We start from the raw sequence: 23,189 nt of genomic DNA on the forward strand, positions 1-23,189 counted from the left end.
GCTGTCCTAAAGCTGGACAGAATTGTTGAGTGTTTTTGTGGTAATTGATGGCTGAAAGGGCTGCCTGGTAATTTGAATCAGAGACTTAATGGCCTTTACAACACATTACATGGGACAATGGCCAAATTACTTCAGCCAGTGTAATTTACTTTTGAACCTGTTCTCTATAAAGCGCTAATCCCTGCCTGTTTTGAGGGCTGCTCCAGTTCTGCTCAGTTTTTCTGCTTTTTAGTGGCAAAATAACAATCAATGCACAGGCTTTTATTTACCTTAAAACAGAACTGGTATAAGTGCAACCATGAGCCCTGATGCAGAGACAGAGTGTGTGCATTTAGAGCCATAGGGGCTGGGTGTGCCTGCTGGGATGGACAGATGGATGTGTCAGCCCTCAACACTGATGGTTACAGGTGGTGGGGTCCCTTCCTACACCTGGGATCTTGTGGATGCAGGTCCTTTTGTGCTGCCCTTCAAGGACTTGCTGGCTTTTCAAACACATCATCTTAGAGAAAAGCCCCCATCATCTCTGAGGGTGACAACTCCATAGCCTTCCTCAGAACTGCATCAAAGCTCTGCTTTCTTATGTGTTGGGGACTGATAAAAACAGTCTGGGTAATGAAAAATGCTCCCCTAATTAAAAATGTTTTCTTACTGGGACAAGGCATCTCTTTTGTTTCTCCCGTGGGGTGTGCAGAGAGAAACTTGTGACTGTATTTTGCACATGTTCGAGTCTACCTTTCACTTTTGCTAATGATAACCTCAAATCCAAGGGCTGATTACTCATTCCCACAGCCACTGCTTTTTTCTTAGCCTGCTCTCCTTGTTATGATGAACACTGTTCAGTATGGGGCTGTACAGCTTCCCATGGCACCTGGGTGATTTCACCCCCATCTGCTTTGGTGAGAGTATGTTGTCATTGTATCCCCTCATGCCACATTTGATTGTAGGGCTCACCTGGTGGTCTCTGGTTTGCTGTGGGGTCCCTGAAGATTCTGTGGGCTCTGTGGAGGTGCTTGCATTGTTCATGCTGTCTGTAAGTCAGGCATGTTGTGGATTATTAGTCCTTTGCTGGGCTTTGGGAGTGTTGAGATTTCTGGGATTTTCAGGACTTAGGTGTATCCTGCATGAATTCTTTATGTGAGAGGATAAGCAGACAGCCCTGTTTGATAACCTCGTGTTGCCTCATCACTTCAGGGAACATGCAAGTTTAGCAGGAGAGATTTTATTTATTTATATGTAGCAGTGATATTGTTTGACTTAAAATCCTGGTTTTTCTCCTCAACTCTAATTCTCAGGCTTTACCCCTGCCCAAGTTTGAAAATCTAATGAAAAGTTATAAATGATAATATTGTTTAGTGTGCTACTGGTTGGTTATTTGAATGGCATGCTTTTGGATATTGCTGTAGGTTGGGGGTATTTTTTTCCTTAAGGGATGTCAAGCTCAAAGAATTCATGAGGCTTTTGTCAATGTACAAAATCTATTAAATCTATTCAGCTTCTCTGTTTTTCCCCATTTCTGTCCTGCAGAGGTTTCTCTCAATATCAGGGTGCTCTGCAATTTAGCCTGGGAGGCTCACCCTGCTGAGAGGGTTTGCTGGTGGCACCTGTGGGCTGCTCTTCCTGGCTGATGGGCAGGGGAAGAAGCTGATGCCTCAGGTTTTAGCTTTTATATTTTTCAGATTCTGTGCTACTTTGGTGTGCAGTTCTGGGCTTCATATTGGGGGAAGGTGAGCTCTCTTGACAGAGTAGGTAGACAAAACAATTCCTTCTCTAGCTGGGGACCAAGGACAAATCATCCAAATTTCAGGCCCCAGAGCAGAAACAATATGGACTGAAGAGAGAAAAACAAGAAGGATGGGACTTCATAAGCTAATTGGATATAAGCTCTAATTGGACAATTAACTCCAATATGAAAATGGACCAGAACTGATACAAGTGAGAGACCCTGTGACCGGTCATGCATTTTGTGACCATTTTGGTTCATCTTGGGTGTAGCCCTGGCTGGGCTCTTGTGCTGCCCAAGGTGGATCCATTGAGCCTTCTAATAAATCCCTACTTTATTCTTTAGCTCTGCCTAGCCCCTGTTCTAGGTCAGCCTTCATGAGGCACCAAAGCCATAAATCCAGGACCTTCCTTCCTTCCCCTGGTCCCTGGCTGTGATTCAGCACTTGCTATTTATCCAGTCAGCCCCTGGAGATCCCAGGTTAGACCAAGGTCCTGCTGGAGGCTCTGCTGATCAGGCAGGAGCCTGCACTGACTCCTGGGGCAGGACTCCCTCGCTCAGGAGCTGAGCTGGCCCATGCAACAGGACCACAGTGCTGCTCAGGGATGCCCTGTGAGCCCCCAGCACCAGGCTGGGATGGGATAACTCCCTGCCTTATCCTGGCATTGTGTCAGGACCCCCTGGCAGCCGAGTGTGTGGAAATGGGTGTGATGTAATTCCCAGCTCCGGGCTGTGCTGTGCTGTCTCGCTGCTCTGTCACGCTTTCGCTGAAGAAGATTATGCCTGAGGCTTTCAAAGGAACCTAAAAGCATTAGATCTCTCACTTGCCTGACTTTCAACAGGATTTCCAGGTGCTTTTTTAAATACAAAAAATACCAGCCTGCCACAAACCTTCTGCCAAGCTGAAAGGTGTTGCCTTTGAGGAAATATTGATGCAACTACTAAAACTCTTCAAGAAAAAAACGGCTGCTGCTTGATATTGCAGCATCACCTCTCCTTCCTTGAAAGAAATTAAAATGTTGCAAATTGAAAACCTTTTTGAGGAAGACACAGGATCTGCCATCCACATCTCCACATCATGTAGAGCAGCTCTTGAAACAAGGTGCCATACCATCGTGAGGCCATGACCTGAGTTGTTGCCAGTGCAGAATTGTTCCCAGAAGGATAACTGGTCTCAGAATTACATCAGAACGTGTTTTAATTCAACCTGACATAGAACTTTATTGAGAACTTACATAAATACATGAAAATGAGTGTGATGTAATATTAAAATTGGAAAATTGGCTTGAAATAGTAAGCTGGAGTAAATATAAAATGGGCAGTATTAAAACTTGGCACAGATAGAAACGTTATTCATATAACATTCTTACTTTAGTTGGCAAAACAATGCCAATAATTGCAGTATATATTGGAATGGGCAAAATGTGCCTTAAAAGCAAATTGCCATGCTGCCAGCAAGTAATTGGGCCTGGGTAATTAAGGCCTGAGTCCCTGTGCTTAACGTGGCTGCAGGGAGCTCCATGGGTGCTGAGCTTTGTGGTGGGGCTGGAGAGGCACCAGGAGAGCCAAGAGTGGTGGAATTGTCCTCTTGGATGGAGGAGGAGTGGTGAGAGCTGAGGCCCAGCTTCAGGCTCTCCTCTGCTCTTGCCACAGAGAGGTAACACAGCCTGTTTGTCAGGACAGCACACTGACTTAGCTCAGCTGCCTCAGTGGGGCTGTGGTCTCTGTGAGTGCTAAGTTTGAAAGCATTATTTAATCAAAAGATGTGTTAACAAAAACCAGGCACGCTAGATCTCTCCAACTGAATAATTTATTTTTAAATTATTTTTCACTTATTATTTTAATTTATAGAAGAAATGAATATGCTTGGACTCCCTTTGAATATTATGCAAGATGATGCAGGCAGTTTTTTTGTCTTTCTGCTGCCGCTGCCATGGCATGGCTGTTGGGTTAATGATGACCAGAGTTGCTTACAAGTTTAATAATGGTTATAAGAACTCATGTTGTAAGTCACTGGGAATGTGCTCTCTCACTTGGAGAGTGATGAGGGGCTGGGCCATGAGGAAGAGTCACCCTGATGTGGCATGTCAGGGCTGTCCCAGCTCTGAGAAGCGTCTCTGGGCTGTTGTCAATGACCTCTTTTATCGTGCAGTGGTTGTGGGGGACTGCCCAAACCCCTGAAAGATGACACTGCAGCTTTTTCGCTGCTGCCAAAGTAGTTTTCCAGGCTAATTGCATGCTAGTCTGGCCCCATCCCCTGCTGCCTGCTATCCACACAGCAGTGGCTGTACAAAAACCACATAATGCTCTTAGAGCAAGTGGGTAGTTGTCACACTAATGCCTTCCTCCCCCTGAGTACCCCTGGCACCAGACCAGGCAGGACTGTGAGCAGAGCTTGCCAGTTGCTCAAGTGGTCTCTCTCGATCTGAATTAAAAGAATTAAAATTCCTGGTGGATCATAGGTTGCAGTCATGACAACAAATTTCATCCCTTTCTCTTCTTTCTGTAATTGTCTTGTAATTCAGATATGGAGCCAAACAAAGCCCTTCAAATTTTTTTTCAAAAACCCTCGTGTTTCAGGTAATAGTGGCATTAAATGAAAAAGCAGAATAAATGGTCATCAGTGTTTTGATGACTGTATATATTTTATACCTGGTTTTGTCTTGGGAAACTGGAAATCTCTTGACTGTGCAAGTCACTAGGGCTTTTGTTCAGTGGTATTAGAGGGAATTTTGCTAGCCTAAAAGAAGTGGGGATAATTACTAACAGGAGTTCTTGTGCAGTCTATACCTGTAATAGTTAAAGGGAAGGCTGCTGAAATTTATTCTGACAATTGCAGATACAGCATTGGAGGAACCATTTGAATTATTCATTCTACAACAAGGAAACAACCCACTTGTCTTCTCTTTAGAAATGAAATCTCCATCTGCTTTAAAATACACTTTTATAGGTTGCTTTCCCATAATTTTGCTGTTTCAAGACTTCTATTATAATTATCCTTGAATGTAGATTTTTAAAGAAAATTATTCTGATTTCTAAAGGAAAGGATAAACTGATTTTTTACATGAACTGCTACTTGTAGAATAAGTTTAATGAAATTCAGCTTTCTTTCATAAATAATGCAGCACTTGCATTTGATTAGGTGAAGCCTAGAGGAATTTCTACCTAATCAGATGCATAGCAAGGAGGATATTGCTTGCAGACTGTTACCATTATCAGTGGTGGTGGCAAGGAAAACACAGCCCTATATATGTCCAGATAGAAAGCTTTGTTTCTTAAGAGAAGTTGCAACACAAGCTAGATATGTTCCAACAATTGATCTCTTGCATCCCAGTGTCTTCAGAGTGATGGTTTATAAAATACAGCCTGGATTCTCAGTATTGCCATTATTGTGGCACGAAGAGACTCCAGGTTAATTGGAGACCCTCCTGCCTTGTTATGTGTTGCTAACCCTTCTAAGAAGTAAATACATTCTTCATATGAATGAAAAATGGGGAAGAGACAATATTTGCATTGGAGAACTTACAACCAAAACAAGTTAAAGCTGAATATCAGGATTCCTTGAGATCAATTCCAGAAGTCTTGATAAACAGCACCAATCTCCTGATAAAACAGGAGAAGTACAAGTGTCTCCCTCCATTGCAACAACAAATCACCTGCAGCAAAAGCAAACAAGCTTGGTGTATCTGCAAGTCTGGCAGAACCATTTTGAAAGTTCTTGAGTAAATGTTGCTTCATTTGGTAACTTGTGGTCAAGTTTTATGTTCCTGTGTAAATCTTGCCACAAGACTGTTCTGCTGTGTTTTCATTCCCAGGGAACTGTTATTAACAGCAATGGGTGTGCCTGAACAAAGGGCAGTTTAATAGGGCTGCCAGTCCTTTATTCAACATCCATATTAATAAATAAAAAAAAGGTCTGGTCCACATTCTCTAGCCCTGAGGCCAACTGGCATAAATTGACTGGAAGTATTCAGTAAGTGTTTGTATCCTCTGAGAGACAGTGGCCAAGTCCAAGTTGGCTTTTGGGACCAAACCCTGATCTGGGCTCAGGCCTGGACCACTCTGGGAGCTATTTGAGGGTGGTGTGAAAGCAGCATAAACAGAAAGAGGGCAGCTTTAGATGGGATTTTAGGAAGAAATTTTTGACTGCAAGAATGTCGAGGCACTGGAGCACATTGTTCATAAAGCTGTGCATGCCCCATTCCTGAAAGTGTCCAAGGCCTCGTTGGATGGGGCTTTGAGTGACCTGGTCTGGTAGGAGTCCCTGCCCATAGTGGATGGCCATTGGAACAGATGGTCTTTAAGGTCCTCCACATCCCAAAATATTCAATGATTCTGTAGCAGCATGGATGGTCACGGGCTCAGACTCTGGCTCTGGTTACCTTACCAGAAGTAATGCTCTCCTAGGTTTGGTTGTTCTGTTGAACTCAGTTAAGTGGCAGCTTGCTCTACCACCATAACAAAGGAATATTCCAAATAAAATATCTGGAGAGAAATAAAAGAGCTGAACCCCAGCAGCAAAGCCCAGCACCACCACCTTACCTCGCCGTGGTCAGATTTTCTCTTAACTTTTGTTCAGACATGTAAAATTGCAGATCTAGTAAGTTCTTCAGGCCAGATGCTAAACAGGTAATTCGTGCTTGCTGAGGTTCTGGGTTTTCACTTACATTTCTTGGAAAGGGCAATGAGATGTAATGAATAAATGTTAAACACAAGAAATGGAGCCCAGGATGCATGGGAGACATGTTTGCATGCTGTGATTTGCTGTTGAGAGGTTTTAGCACTGAGCTCAGAAGTGTATTTATGGAGCTGCTGGTCAGAACTGTGCAATTTAAAGGTGAAATCCGTTCCCTTTTTTAATCTTGAGTTTTCATTCCACTCCAGGCTGGTGCAAGCAAATCTCCTGGGCCTAAAATGCCACAGGAGCACTAAAGGCCAAGAGCAGAATTAATTTCTGAACGTTTGAGAGAAAAACCAGCAGGTTTAGGGCTGTAAAATGTTAATCTGTTTCTGACTTTCCCAAGAATTGTCTGAAATCCTTTTGCCCACTCATAACTCAAGTGACTTCATGTCAAATATTGGAGCTGTTTTATGTGTGAGTACTGACAGAAGTAGTGCACACTTTTATCATAGCCATCTGGTAAAAAAGGCTGAAAAATTTAACTCCTGACCTTTTTCTTGGTCCAAAGCAATGTCAAAATCCCTTGGAGGAAATGGGAAACAAGACTGAGCCCGTGGTCATTTGCCCTAAGATGTTCTTTGTTCAAGATTCTGGTCAAGGTATCTCAGAGCTCATCCCAAGTGCTGAAGAACAAGCCAGCTTGGCCCTTTCCATTCCTCCCCTGCTCTTGCTCTGGAAAGCATTTCTCCCAGCCTGCTTCACCTGGGGAGACTTAGACTAGATGACAAATGGCTATGAGGGCCAGGATCAAGACTCCACACTACACCCTCAGCATCATCTTTTCTTTTACTGGTGCTTCCCCAAGCACAGGAAGCCTCTCTCACCCCAAAATGCATCAGGCACGCTGAAGGAAAGTGATCCTGATTCTGTGTTAACTGCAGCTCTCACCACAAATTCGCTCCCCTCTGCTCCTCTGTGACAAGTTCAGCTGGGGGTCTCTCCACAAGTCACTGGGTGAATGCAGGTGGTGGGGGTGAGTGTGGACCCTGTGCAGCCCAAGTGGGGACCTCACCTGTGTGGGAGGGATGTTGGCACCCCATAGTCATTATTTGCTATGACTGATGGTCACTACATTTATTGTTTAAAAAACACCTGGCTGCATCCCTGAACGATTTTTCCTCAAATGTGTGGCTTTGCAGACCTTGTTTGCTAGGTGAAAAAAGGACTTTAGGCTTGTCTCTTACTTAATGGTAGGAAACATCCTGGTTTTGTTAGTGGTTCATGCCCATTTCTCCCAGAGTTCCCTTGAATGCTTCCAGCTTCATCCCCAAATAAGACCTTGCCAAAATAATATATGAGCTGTGGAGTGAAAATGTGACTGATACAAATGTTGCAGCAGTGTATAAAATGCTAAATTATTCATGGTACTTAAGCACAGAAAATCCTAGGGCTGAACTGACATAGTGAAAAACTCCAGGCAAAAAAAGTCCAAAAACCCACAGTGGAAAGTTTTGGATTAAAAACAATTGCAAACTTTAGTCAGGCTATACTATAGAATCTTAATCCCTTCTACCTTTAAATGCCCCTTCTCATGCTTCTCACCCTGTGCTTTCATGGCCAGCTACTTTAAATGTCATTTTCCACATCACTTTCCCATGATCAGGGACCTAAGGCAAGGAACTGTCAGATGCCTTGGTCTCAGAGCCTCAGAACTTCTCACACAGCTGGTCTCCAGGGATCTCTGTGGGCATCTGTTAAAAATTTATTTCCTTTTCATAATGACCCTCAGTTTTCACCTACCTATCACACAAAGGGTCCTGGATGGTTTAATCAAGTCCTGGATCACTTCCACCTCTGGAGTTTTCTAGCAAAAGACCTACAAACTAAAATATTAATGTAGGAGCAGAACTCTGAGAATTTAAACTGCTGAATGGACTCATGACCTGCTGCCCAATTTGTGGGGAATTTTAACAGAGATGCATTGGGCTCAGTGATGTAGCTGAAATAGGCAGGTGTGAAGATCAACAGGTCAGATAAAAGGAGAACTGTACTGAACCAAATGCTACTAGAAGCTCAGGGAAATCATACTCTTTAGCAGTCTTGGTCCATATTCTTTTATCATTTTGCTTAGTCCTGAAAGCATTGTTCAACAGCTGATTTCAGGTTTCCTTTTGCACTTTTTATCAGTTTTATTGTGAAAAAAAATTCAGAAACCCAACAAATAATTTTAAACTGTATTGGGTTGGATTCTGTGTATTTCAAAACATATTTCCAATGGAAATATTTTTTGACAAGGCAGTTCTTGCCTGTTGCAAAAGCATTTTGGATAAAAACATTCAGGCTGCTTTATTCACTATGCCTTTTGCTTGAAGGGTACAATAGGTTTTCAATTTGTTCAATTTCAAACATTTGTTTCCAAATGTTCCATTTTGCCCTGGAGATATATAGGAACCATAGGAAGTCTGATTGGGAGTTGGAAAGGGTCCTCAGGATCCCATCTGACCTGCAGCAAATTACGGGAAAACAGGGGTTTTTGGCTGACGTTCTTCTCTCTATTGAGTGCCAAACAGCACTGGTGGCAGAGTCAGCCACATCAGCTTTATCTGTCAATGAATGAGCATCTGTAACTTTCATTGCTGTTCCATTTTTGCCAGGCTGTACCCTCGTCACGCAAGTGCTCTCAACAACCTGGGGACGTTGACCAAAGACGTGGTGGAGGCCAAGGACTACTACAGACGGGCCCTTCAGCTCAACCCTCAGCACAACCGCGCTCTCTTCAACCTTGGCAACCTGCTCAAGTAAGTTGAGTGCAGGTGTGGCGCCAAGAAAATTCACATTGCCCCTGCACACATCACCAAAGTTGTTTTTTTCTGCCAGCTGGTGAAGAAACGGTGTCGTTTCTTACTGCCATCCAAAAGTGCTGGCACAAAGGTGAGGTTTACTGTGGATATCCCTCTGCGTTGTGCCACCTCACTCCAGGGGCTGTTCACGAGTGGGCTCCAGTTGTAGGAAATTCATTTGTTCCAGGCATCAGAAATGAGTTGCTTAAACCCAGCTAGGCACCTGAGATCTCCATCCTGGTGGAGATGTGTGAACTTTTCCAGGAGGGGAAGCTGTATTGTTCAAAGAGGCATCAGATGCCGAGCTAATAAATAGCACATATCCAAAAAATCCCTCTCTTCAATTTCCCACTTCTCCTCATTAGCTGTATATGTATAGTTTAGGTATAAGCACCGTGTGCTGAGATGTTCAGAGCAGCTGAGTTCATTCCCTTGCAGAGCAGGTAGGTCTGGATTTGAGGAGAAGGCTGGTTTACATCCCTGGATGGTTAAAAACAAGTTGATGAGCTCATTACTTCACTCATTGTTGTTTAGAGTGTCAGCCTGTAGCAAGGAAAATAGCAGACAATCATAATCATGCAAATTAATTTGACTAACCACATCTAAAGACTAAACTTAGATCTGTACAAGAAGCCAGTATGATAGGATCTGTAAAGGGTTCAATTAAAAAAAGTAAAATAATCTCAGTTCAGCACCAGCAAAAAGGTCCTTGGTTTTGTGAGGATATTGCAGTATATTTGCTGACAGAACTGCATAAACTACAGCAGTAAAAGTACATTTTTTCTGATATGAACTGCCCTTATTTTGCTGATAATAGGGCTTGGTAAATCTTTTAGAGCAGACAGTGCTGGTTAAACCATGACAGGCTTAGTGGGGGACTGGTTTTAAAGTGGCACTGTGTCATTAAAACTTGGTCTTTCTGGTCCTGAAATGTAACTTTGAGTGTGGATTTGTATAAAGGATGTTAAGTGGGCTGCTGAACTCCCTGGTCTATCCAGCAGCAGAGAAATTATCAGAATAATATTACAAGTAAACCTATTTGTTTGAGGTTAGAATATGGGAAATGAGTAATCCTGAATAGAAAGTAGGCAAGTGCTTTACTGAAAATACAAGGAAGGAAAGTGGTACAGTCTTGTTACAAGAGAAAAGAAAGGTCTTTGTATTATTCATCAAATTTGGTTGATTGAAATTAATTTTAGGTGGCAGTGGTGTTTAAAAATACATATTGTCTTTTAAATCCATCATGTGTACCTTAGTTATTATTCTCTGTTATATTTTGGGTTTTTTAAAAACATAGAATATTAATACAAAGGATCTGAGCCAGAAGAAGCACTGGGACATTTCATGTCAATTATGCTTAAATCTGGCCTGTCAAAGGGCTCTTATGACCCAGCAGATGGATAAAGATTGGACTCGTTGCACTGGAAAAGCACAAAGGAGACATGTAGGGAAAATGTCTTAGAAATGCTGTTTGTTTTCTGTGCAATATGTCATGTTTTTCACATTGTGATGCCTAAGACATTGTGTGTCCTGTTGGATTGTATGTGCTCTGCATCTTTCTGTGGTGCCACATTTTGCAGTATGTTAAATGTGTGTGATGCTTGTGCTAAACTTGTCAAAAGCAAGCACTCAAGAGCCTCCTGCCCTTTCTCCACATCCACTTGCTCCCAATGTCTAAACTTCCTTTAGGCTTCCAAAACAGTGCAGTGCATCTGGACACAGCAGTAGCATTAATTGTATTGGAAACTGAATGCCCTCATCTCCCTGCTCAGTTTTAAAAAACCTGCTAAAAACCAGGTGGAGTTCACAGAGCAGGAATTAGCAAATATGTAAGGCAGGTGCTGCATGGGCAGATCCTACATGGATGTCTGCCCTAAAGTAGCATCCCAAGCCCTTTGGCCAGCACCTTTCCTGGATGATCTGGCAGCTTAGCAAAGAGCATCAGGCATGAGGTAACTTGGAAATGACCAGACAGGTACAAGGCAGAGATTTCACATTTCCCCTTCCTACAGTGATGTTTTTATTTATATTTTCTACCTGTGTCCACAATTATCCTTTCATATATATATATAAATGTGCCTATATATGGCAGCCAGTACTCTGCAGACACTAAATGCTAGTATAATATGGGTATTAAATGAAATAAAATGGAAATCTGCAGAATATTACAGACAGGGATTACTTTCTGCCTGTGTTATGAGACATTATGAGGAGTGTTTTGATTTTTAAACATAGTCAGAGAGAAGATAAATGGTCAGGCAATAAAAGCATTTTCTGTCCTTTTTGCAAAGGCTTCAGAGCAGGGGCAGATCAGGAGGGGACAGATGTGCAGCACTTAAGGCATGTCCAGTAACAGCACTGCTTCTACTGGGACATGGAATGAAATTGTCTGGCATGGGGAACTCCCAGTTGAATTCTGCTGAGTTCCTTGTATCCATCCCTGCTCACAGTGTGCAATTCTGATGGCAGATCCTAGATTTCATCTCTTCTGGAGTGCTGAGAGAAGGGAAGTCTGGGATTTTGGAAGGATGGGTTTGTCATTGCCATGTGGGAATCTACCTTTTATTATTCCATGCAAATAAGCTATTTAAGCATCCATTGCTTGTGATTTAAACTTGAGTAAAAATCATTTTGAGGACACAGGGTGGAATTTATAAGTTATTTTCTGTGGAAGTCGTAGATGAAAAATGATGTTTCCATTTTCTGTTTGCACATAAAGAAGACAGCTATGTGCCAGAAGATGAATGTTCTCAGGAAGTATTGCAGGGTAATGGCTGAATAAACCTCTGGTTTTGTTTACATATCCTAAAATAAAGTTGTATGTCATCATTTTCGTGCCTAATATAAATATTGGAGAGCAGATAATTAAACAATGCTGGCAGATTTCTTACTTAAGGTAGACCTAGAAGATGGTCTACCTAAAAGTAAGAAATCTCTCTGCTTTCATGGTCTGTGTGATCAGTGACACAGAGCGGCCTGATGCTGCTCTCTTGTGCTTTGAGTATTTGACCCCTCTGTATAAATTCAGGTTCGTTGAGATACAGATAAATATTGCTCAGAAGACCTCATGAATTACAGGCTGTGGGTATTTCTGTAAAGAGACAAGAAATAATATATTATGAACATTTGAAATAAATATCAATCTCAGCTTTCTGTTCCAGGAATAATGGACAAGACCTTCTTATTTGTGGTACTGTATCAATCCACACCTAAAGCCCTGCAATATCCAGTCCACTGCTTCTTGTGAAGAAAGGCCTGACATGCTTTGAGAGTGTTATGGCTTCATTTTCAAGGGGAAAATGAAATGCCTAGAAACAATCTCCACTGAATCTTGAGTTTACTCAAAGCACTGATTTTCTTCTGGATGTGGAGAAACACACAACGTGTCCCGAGTGTTTGTTGTGATTTAGTCCCAGTTGAGCAAAGTCATTTATTCAGAAGAGGAAGGACTGTCTGCCCTCTCTGATACAGGCTTTTGGATGTGAGTGTGCTGACACAGCCTTGTGGAACTGTCTGGAACAGATGGATGGATGGATGGATAGATGGATAGAAAGATAGGTAGATGGATGGATGGATGGATAGATAGATAGATAGATGGATGGATGGATAGATAGGTAGGTAGATAGATAGATGGATGGATGGATGGATGGATGTTTTTCTATCTGAAAATGATCAGATAAAAATTACATATATTGAGATTTAAGACCTTTTAGCTAGTGAAATGTTCCTTCCTTTCCTTCAGAAGCAAACTGAGTGGTGATGTTCAGTGATACTGAAGGGTCTCTGCAGGATACTCTGTGTCTCATGAAGCGCTGCACTTATCCCTCAGATCACAATCCACATTGGAGACTCTGGTTAAAAATCCCCACAAACTGTGGCAGTCTAATTTTTGCAGTAGACTGAAAAAATAACTTGGGTTGTTATTATAACCTGGGGTCTCTGGAGATCATTTGGAGATCAAGCCAGCTGCTCAGAGCAAGTCTGATTGGATCAGGTTGTTCAGGGCTGAATCTTGGATCCCTCCAAGGACAGAGATGCCACAATCTCTCTGTGTGACCTGTTCCAGTGTTTGACCACCCTTGTGGTGAGAAATACTTTTCCTGATATCTAATTAGGATGTCCCATATTCTCACTCTGGCATCTGTTGCCTCTTGTCCTGTCATTGTGCTCCTCTGTGAGAGTTTGGCTCTGGCTTTTCTGTATCCTTGTAAAAATTTGTTCAGAACAGTTGTGGAGCCTTTGTTGATTTCTGTGTTTCTGGCTTTAGTACAGTCTCAAGAACTTCACAAAATAAAAGATGAAAATTACCAAGTCCTTCAGAGCATTAATTCCTAGGTTGCTCTCTGTTGCACATGAAATTTGCTCCAGTGCTGTCAGCCCTGTGCATTGCCAGGCTTTGGCAGGGTGGTTTAACCTGGTGCTTCTCCAGCTTGCAAAAATATGGGAGAGATGCTCTCAGTGGAAAGAGCTGTTCCTTGTTTTCAGCTTGAGCATGCTGTTTGTAGAGGCCAGGCTATGATCTCAGGTGGGAGAGGGAGTCAAGAGAGGGCATTCTAAAACAGGGTAATTTGGGTAAAAAGTTGGAATTGGTGGTCACAGATTTCTCCTGTCAGTTGAATGTGTTCTTTTCTCTGTCACAGTGGAGATGTACGTTACCCAACTATTCCTTCTCCAGATCCCCAGTTTATGGTAAATTAGTGTATTGGACTGCTCTTTCAATGCTCTGTGCTCTCCCAAATTGCAGGAGATTTTTATATGAGATGGCCTTGATCCTGCAAAGTGTTGGCTTCGAGCCAGGAAAGCACTTCAACCACTAATTAATTTTCAACTTGCATGCATAAAAGTTAAGTACACATTTAAGTGCTTGGCCAGAGCACTTGGTATCTTACAGGCCTGAGCCCTCTGAGAAACTACTGGATCTGCTTTTTTTAATGTGATTCAGTCTGTCACATAAAAAGATGCCATAATCTTTCCCTCTTTACCCCCACTTTCAGGATACAAACGTTGTTCTTGGATCAAATGGAGAAAAAAAAAAAAGAGGCCATTTTGGAATAAAAGAGTAATTAAGAGGGCTGCCCCATGTTCAGAGTGAATGCTTGTGGTTAATGGGAACTTTTACTGCTGTTGAGTGGATCACTTAATCCTTTTATTTCTGTAGCGGGCATTTCCTACATTTTCTGCCAAACATCAATACCTTTATTAAGCAGTCATCTGGTTTTGATTTATAAAAATGTGTCATGAAACTCCAGCCAAGGGATCCCAAAGTTTTATAAATTGACAAGCTAGCTAGACTTTAATTAGTGTAGGAGAAAAGTGGTTCTTTATTTGTTTTTGCTTCATTCGTGTAATTTATGTGGAACAGCACTGGAAGAAGAAAAAGACTAGCACAACTGGTTTTACTTAGCTTAATGCACAGGCAAAATATTCTTCCAGTTACACAACTAGAAAGGGGAAAAATCTGCAAAGCCACATATATTATCAGCTGAAATTTGCACCTTATAAACAAGATCTGGTTACTTGACCATGCCACTCAGATGAAATCTAAGGCCAAAGCAGCAAGGTGTTCACATATTTTCTGTTTCCCCAGAGCCCTTTGTTTCTTTTTCTAAGCCCTCCTTTTTGTATTCTTTGTACGCCCAGCACAAGGAAAATGTTGTTTCAGCCCAGCTAAACATCCTTAGATGTTTGTTCAGGAAACCTTCTCATTTTTCAAAGGGGAGAAATTGTAGCTGAAATAAATAAACATCCCAAGATTTTTGTTAGGGAAACCTTTTCCATTTTCCATAGCAATAAATGCAGAGCAATGCTAGGAAAAAATCATCACCACAGCCATCTTTCAGCTGTCTCTGTTCATAGTCATTAGGATCTGAAGGACAGAACTCCTCCAGCCTAATCATCGACTTGCTAAGGAATTATTGAGAGATCCCAGGCAGATTTAACTTGGAGATATTTTAATTTCAAAATAATGGAGTTGTGTTACTGCAGAGTTGCAAGTGGATCTGTAAGCACTCGTCTAGGAACTGCAGAGACTCCTCAAGGTTTTACTAAAGGAAATAAAGGATTACATTGTCTCCAGCCTACTGAAGTGAGAGGGAATGTCCCGTTCCCAGATCACAGTGCCTCCATCCTCTCGGTGCCCTCCCTGCAGATACTCAACTGTATGGATTCATTAAAGCCTCTGTCCTCCCAGCTGCTGGAGACTGAGGAGATGCTGGGTGCTCACACTGTGGAGAGGAGGCGTGAATGAATCATTTTGTCTTTGTTGGAAAGGGCAAGCGGGGCTCTTCCACTCTCTTTAAAGTAGTTAATCAGTGGGATAACCTAAACAAGTGCTTACAGGAATATTCCTTTCTGGGCTTTTTCTCTCCTTGCTGCAGGTCCCAAGGGAAGAAGGAGGAAGCTGTAATCTTGCTGCGGGACTCCATTAAGTACGGCCCAGAGTTTGCAGATGCTTACTCCAGCCTGGCCTCACTGTTGGCTGAGCAGGTAACAGGGATGGCTCTGGTCCTCTGCCTTGGTGTGCATGCACTGCTGCCAGAGCCACAGCCCCTCCTGCACCTCCCACCCTGCACTGCTGCCACAGCCACAGCCCTGCCTACACCTCCCACCCTGCACTGCTGCCACAGCCCCTCCTGCACCTCCCACCCTGCACTGCTGCCACAGCCCCTCCTGCACCTCCTACCCTGCACTGCTGCCACAGCCCCTCCTGCACCTCCCACCCTGCCCCACTCACCCGTGGGTCCACGCTGTCTGCCCAGAGCTCTCAGGCTGCTCTACAGATGGCTTTTCCAGGATGGGAGGCAACTCATACACAGTGAGTAATTACACCCACATGGTGTGGCTCTGAATTAAATCACTGCTGAAGTTGTGAGTAAATCCCCTCCCTGCCTCTGTGGAGAAGTCTTCATCCATTGCACCTTGGATGTTGTGACAGCAGGAGAGGCGAGCTTCCCCTCACACACACACGCCTCCGCAGATAGCCTGGAGATTGCACAATAAATCATTCCAGACCTGGGGATTGTCAGGCACCAGGTGGCCTCTGCAGCCCAGGTTCTGCCCCTTGCACACACACACAGACACACAGACACACAGACAGGGTACAGCCCCTGATTACCATGGCAGATGATCACGAGCAGGGAGGTGGGGAAGGCTCCCTGGCTTTATGTTGCTCTTAATGAGCGGCTGTTCAATATTTTATTTAACCTGGCGGTTCAGGTGCCTCCAGGCCTTATTTGCTGTGCATGGCCCAGGCTGTGCTCTGGAGGCAGGATTACTCACTTCCTCTCAGGTCTGCTCCCCACGCTCATTACTCAGGCTCTCCCTGAGCTGTAGTTAGATAATTTATTTCTACAACATCCCTGTGAGGTGAAATACTGTCCCTACAGAGGAAAAGAGAACTTGAGGCACAAAATCCTGGAGTTCAGAAGGAGCTATGGAGGCACTGGGACCACTGAGCTCTCCTTCCCTCCACACCTGTAGCAGCAGGGGAGGGATGCTGTGGTCCCACTCTGGGGGTGGATGACAAGGTCCCTGTAACTGCACAGCTCCAGCACACCTCTGCAAACCTTTTGAAAACTGATTTTTTCTCCTCCTTCAGTTTTCAGATCAAATTCTTCCATAGCATAGGGTGCTGAAGCTTTCTTAAAATATAAGTACAGACGAAGCAAAATGGTATAGTTTGCTGTTCTCCATTATTCTGGTTAGTGAAATCTTCTCTGTGTAAGGGAAGGGGATGAATTTCAGCAAATCTATAGGCAGAGGTCTTGTTTAATCTTCTTAAAGGATGTAGGCACTCTGCAGAACTCGCCTATGATGTATGTGAATTACTGAAAGATGTTCTATTTTATTTTCCCTTTTAAGAGAATTTCAAATATTATCAATATTACCTGCAGGGATCTCGAAATATGGTGTATGAATTTAAAGACAAGCCTTGTTGAATGGTAGCCCTGCTTTGAATAAGCCCATCAATGAAGAGTCTCCTGCAAGTATAGGAAATGAGTCCTCTGCACTATTACCTGGCTTTAATATTAATTGAAATTATTAATTAGAACAATCAATTGCAAGGTCAGCAGAGCAATAAAACCATTATAGAATCCTGAGACCTCCTGCCCAAAGCAAATGCCATTAGTAAGTCCAGCAATAATTCATCTCTCTTGCATATGGATTGTTCATCCTCTTGTGACTTGAGTAAGTGGTAGGCAAAAAAGATAGTACAATTTTCTCAGAAAACAGCAATTTTTCTGCAGACTTTTAACACTTTCTCATGTTCAGCCACAGCAGATGCCAACTTGTTTGTGCACCTCCTGCCTCACACATCCATCCTGCTGACCACAGCAGGGTCTGTCCTGCAGTACTGCTGCTGCTGGGAGCTGCAGCATCACACCCTCCAGGGCTACAGGCAGAACTTTTGGCATCTTCAGCCCAAAGGATGATGACAGGAGCTCATTTCTTTCAGTTTTGTGCTTTCCTCTTTGTCTCTACAATAAAAACTTTTAACTCAAAGTGGCTAAAAGTTCCAAGGAGTATTTTTGTGTCTCCTTGTGGCCCAGAGCCTGACAGCTGTAGGGGCTATCTGTGAGGCCAGGCATCGCAGGATGGCATCACAGTGGAACTTGGGAAAGGCACCATTGGGTCCCTTGTTGTGGTGTTGGGTCCCCAGGACGAGGTGAGAGATGAGAATTTGACTCCATGTTTCTCAGGAGGCTGATTTATTATTCTATTCTATTCTATTCTATTCTATTCTATTCTATTCTATTCTATTCTATTCTATTCTATTCTATTCTATTCTATTCTATTCTACTCTACTCTACTCTACTCTACTCTACTCTACTCTACTCTACTCTACTCTACTATAGAAAGGGAAAGGAGACATGAGAAGGCTAGACAAGAATGAATAATAAAAACCTGTGACTGACCAGAGTCCTGACACAGCTGGACTGGGATTGGTCATTAAGTCAGAAGAATTCACGTGCTGGGTGAATAATTCTCCAAAGCACATTCCAAAGCAGCAAAACAGGGAGAAGCTGAGGCTTCTCATCTTGCCAGGAGAAGAAATCCTGGCAAAGGGATTTTTCAGAAAATATTATGGTGACAGTCCCTCTTGCTGGGATGTGATAGAAAGGGGGTTAAATAATAATGTTAAATGCCAAGTTAAAATAACTTGCATGAGGTGCCCGTGACAACTTCTGCTTCTCCAGCTTTGCTCCAAGGCTAAAAGGGATGCAGAGAAATAGCACCAGGATTGTCTTGGGTGCACAGCCATGCACAGCATGTTTCCCCCATATTAAAGGGGCTGAATCTGAAATAGGCCTTATGGTTCCTCACCTCCTATGCCTGTTAAAAGTGCTGCTAAGAGGAATGGTTCAGATGCCAAAGAATTAACCTGTAACTTGATGTAATTGCCCTTTTCTCTCCTTGATAGCTGATTCTGAAGCCAGAGCTGACAAAAAACCACTGCTGTATTGTATAGAACAGCTTGGCTTGTTTGTGCCTTTTATAAATGCTTGCCCTTCTGGCTGCTCTTTCTGCTTGGAACTGTGACTCAGTTGCAATGTATTGAAGTTTTCCTTGATTTCTGTGATCACTGCAATGGTGTTGGTAACAGAAATCAAACTTTTTTTGCTGCCTGTTTTCACAACGTTCTAACACTGGTTCCCCACAGTTTTCTGTCTTCCCAGTTTCAGTTGCATCCATCATTTTGTGCTGCTTGGTAGCTCTTCTCAGGCCCTAGCTTCAACTGATTTTGTGTGTGTGTTTCTTAGAAAAAGAAACTTTATAACCCACTTAGCTGCAGAGGAGAGCCTACTCAGGCATAACCAAACTGAAAAACTGAGCCTCATAAAAAACAGACCTAAAAACCCTGGAGTTGAACTGAAAGATTCTCATATGCATAATTTTTTTAATATCATAAAAATCTCATACATTTTTTATGCCAGTCTTCAGAGTTTTGTGAGGTTGATGAATGTTTCATGAAGGTCTGGGAGTGGCATTATTAAGTGTTAATGAGAATCTAGCCTTGATGAACTTGGAGCTCTGTTTCTGCTATGAAGAGGAGAGGCTGTGAGGAGGGAAAGCTCTGGCAAGAATAGCAGGTTCCACCCTTGCCACTTTCTGACTGTGCTTAATGCAAACACTTTGTTAGACTGGGCAATGAGCCTGAGGCATGCAGGGTCAGGATGTTAGGTGCCAAAAAAGCAATGCAACCACCATAAAAGTGCTAGAATGCTCAATATTGGTGAATGTTTTGACATGGAACACTCTAATCGAGTTTAACACAGCCCTTCCTTGCTTTAAAAATTTGGTTTATGATCAGTAAATAAAATAAGCTGACATGCGTGCATACAAAGCTGCATTCATTGGCTGAAAAGTAAAAGCAGAGGAAAAGAAAGTAAGACATAAATCTTAGAAAATATGCACAAAAATTGCTCTTCAATTTAGTCAATTCTGATGATCACTACACTTTTCCTGACTCTGCAGGATAATGTTGTCAAATTCACATCAATTTATCCAAAACTTCCAAAGTTAAGCACTTTTTAAAAATGTGTTTCTGCGCTTTATTGCACACTTATCTTTTTTGCTGGCTGACCTTTATCATGTAAATGTGAAGGGACTTAACTGTGGCAGGCTGTGTGATTCTCTGATCAAGTCATCCTCTTTCAGTGCAATTTATTCCAGCTCTCCAGTTCTGAAATAGGAGGTGAGAAAAGAGTCCTCACATTAAGCAGCTGTGGAGCAAAAGCTGCTGTCAGGTAGAGATTTTAACTCCAGGCAAAGCCCAGGAGGCTCAGCCATTTGCAGGCTTGAGGAGAGTCCATAGCTGGGAGTGCACCAACCTTGTTTGAGAGAGGATTCAGTCCCAAGGGTGGGAGCTGCGGGCTCTCCTCAGTGTGGAGCCACTTGGCAGGTTTTGCTTTCTTGGGAGGCTGTGGAGTTTGTTGCTGTAGGGCTGTGCTGCTCAGTGGAAGGGGAAGAATTGAGAGAAGCATCCTTGGTGCTGGAGGCTCGCCTGACACCCCTCTGCACTGAGCTTGTCTCTTCTGTTCACAGCCTCCTTCCACAAACACAGCTGACAGGCAGGCTCTGAGAGCAGGGGGAAGGAAGGCACCCATGCTGGTGGGCATGCAGGCAGTGGGCACACGTGGTCTGACTGTGGAGGGAAGTGGAAACCTTTTTTAAGTTGCTCTTTGATCCAAAGGAGAAGCCTGATTGTTGTTTCAGAACCAGGCTGCCCATAGCTCAGGCTAGACAGAACCCAGACAGTAGGATGCTGTCTGGCAGGTGTGTTTCCAAAGAAAAGATCTATATTTTCTAGAAATGCTCAGAGCCAGCAAACCCCCCTGAAATCTATGCAAAATGAGAACTCAGTGCATCTGGGGAATCAGCATGGTGGCATGGCCCATCAGTCCCAGTGAACTCCACCTCACACACTGACAACACCTGGTTTTAATCGGAATCTGTCAGATTTCTCTGCTCTTTCACCACCCTCTGTCTTTCTCCAGCTCCCTTTATCCCCTGCATTCACTCCCTAGCCATCACACACAGCAAGCTTTCATTCCTTGTATTTTCCTCACTGCTTAAGGAAAGAACAGCAGAGCTCCAGAGAGGAAAAGTTAGCCATTGAGATGCTCATTAAACAAATAAATTAGAACATATCCACTCCCAGATGACAGATATTTCTCAGCAGAACCAGCCCAATCCCTGTTGCTGTGTTTTTCCTGGCTGAGCACGTACCCAGCTGGGGACTCGCTGGCATTGCACAGGCACCACTTTTTTCAGGTGTTTCCTGGGTAGCAGAGGCATGGGGGAAAGCTGTCTGAAGTGCTCTGGGATCCCAGATGGCAGCTGTAGCACATCCCTGCCATGGGGTAAAATCTTGGCCTCTTGGAAGGTGGGGTGGGTGTGGAATCCCCAGGCTTCCCCTGCAGCGAGGGAGCTGTCGCAGAATGCAGCAAATGGTGCTGACAAACTTTCTGCCGTGGCTAAGAAACCTCCTAAGAAACCTCCTTCTCTTTCAAGGAGCGGCTCAAGGAGGCTGAGGAGGTCTATAAGGCTGGCATAGAGAATTGTCCAGAGAGCTCTGATCTGCACAACAACTACGGTGTTTTCCTGGTTGATACCGGTAAGTGAGAGGAAGCACGGGATTTTTCCCTCTCTGTCTGCTTTGCTTTGATTTATTTTATTCAGCAGTACGCATCTAAAAGGGTGTCAAAAGCTTCCAAGGCAATAGATGTGCCTCCATGGTAGCTTGGAAATAAATATCCCTGTGCTGCTGAGAGGGCACAGCGCACTGGAATTCATAATCAGTGCAGGCACTGTGCAGCAGGAGCATTCAACCCCGCTGCTCCCTTCAGTGTTTGTCACCACCTTCACACAGACAGTTGGCCTCTTCAGTGTGAGCTGGGCAGCACCCTGACAGTACTGCCTTTTTTCCAGAAAGACATGGCCACATCAAATCAAATCACAGGCACACAAATGGATCATTATGGTCTCTGGAGCGCATGTGGCCCCACTTTGTGACAAAGCAGCTCTTTGACTGTAAGACTTGAGTGCCACCACTATAGAAAGGAACATGGCTTTTAAAGCACAATCATCTGTGAAAACAAAACCTTATACACTGTGAGGTGAATTGATTTTTGAGGAGCTCTGTAATGGCATCCTTTTTTCCCTGGGCTCCTGGTTCCTATCCAACTTCCTTGGCACTTTCTGGCATTCACATAACAACAACAGAAACGTCACTTTAATTGCCACCTTTTATTGACAGCTTTATAAGCAAAGCTGAGTTTGACAAATGACTAGTGGAAAAGGACTGTTGTCTCACTGTGGTCCCTTCAGGGCAGAGCCAAGACTCAGTGATGAAAGAGTGTAAGCTTGAAGTGTGTGGTTGCCACCCCTTCTTTCCCCATCACACGTGCCCAGTTCCAGTGGTGCTTGGGAAGAAGGGACAATGGTGTCTGTCAGTCTGCAACTGGCTGTTCTGCCCCTGAGCTGACACTTGGCCATCACCCCTCTGTAGTACCAGTGGGAAACAAATACAAAACCAGAATCAGTATTCATAATCAAAAGAGGCATCGTGGCATTAGCAAAAGAGGTTCGGGTTCTGAATTTGGGCCCTGTCAAAATTCAAACTTGCAAATAATAAAAATTCCTGAGTAATTTCCCTCTCATGTTGTACTCATCTCTGCTTGCCAACCCAGATAAACTGTCCTATTCCTGCCAAAATTTGTGGTTCAAATGTAGTGCAGAGCACTTTCTGGTTTTTTCACTTTTGTACTCTGCCAAAGTCAAAACTATCATTTCCTGGTTTACTCCTACGCTTCCCTACAGACAAACAACTGGGAAAAAAAATCCCACTGACTCTTGCTACGTGGGTCATGATGTGTCAGTAACCCTCCTGGAGACGTGACAAGGCGTGAAGGCAGTGGCTGCTGCTGAGCCTGTCACCGGCCGCGCTCCGCGCCGGCGGCACGGGGAGATGCTGCGCCAATTAACACAGGGCTCTGTGCAGAAAGCCTCCAGCAAGTGCCAGCTCTGGGGAGCCACAGCTGCAGACAGCTCTGCAGTGGTCACAGACACTGAGTGTGTCTCCCTTAATGATGCACATTAGCCCTGTGTGCTGAGCAGGGGAGGTGCTGCCTGGCTGAGGGACTGCACTGCCTGCCCAGCTGCTTCCCAGGATGGTTTGTAGAGATCATTTTCAAAAACATCTGCCTGCTCAGTGGTGGGGAAGGATCGAGGCTGCTGCGGGATGTTTTGAAAAACCTTTGAATACCTTGAACAACGTGTCCTCAGCCTTGGGTGAATCTTCAATGCTTCTAAACCTCTCCACAGATGTTCCTCCTCACTCCTATAAAAGACATGCTGAGATGCGCCCGTGTTTATTTTAAGTCGCATAGATGGTCTCAAAAAAACTAAACTAGATCTGTGAAGATCTCAAAACAAAATTCCCACAGCAGCGTGTTCAGTGCCCCAACGTCCACTGGCTGTTTTTGAGATCTGTTTGCCAGCTTGA

The 23,189-nt window shown here is 43.7% G+C and overlaps 1 protein-coding gene across 3 annotated transcripts in view; it reads left to right on the top strand.

The window, feature by feature from the left end:
• The window catches only part of TMTC1 (transmembrane O-mannosyltransferase targeting cadherins 1), a 139,460-nt gene that overhangs the window by 104,926 nt on the left and 11,345 nt on the right, over positions 1 to 23,189 (top strand). For all 3 annotated transcript variants that reach the window (XM_084206779.1, XM_084206780.1, XM_084206778.1), the window contains 3 exons: positions 8,996 to 9,139; positions 15,559 to 15,667; positions 21,197 to 21,299. In XM_084206779.1, the coding sequence (XP_084062905.1) occupies positions 8,996 to 9,139; positions 15,559 to 15,667; positions 21,197 to 21,299 (356 nt within the window). The remainder of the gene's footprint in view (positions 1 to 8,995; positions 9,140 to 15,558; positions 15,668 to 21,196; positions 21,300 to 23,189) is intronic.

The sequence above is a fragment of the Fringilla coelebs genome (genome assembly GCF_963513975.1).
Source record: "Fringilla coelebs genome assembly, chromosome: 5".
In the NCBI taxonomy this organism is placed as follows: Eukaryota; Metazoa; Chordata; class Aves; order Passeriformes; family Fringillidae; genus Fringilla; species Fringilla coelebs.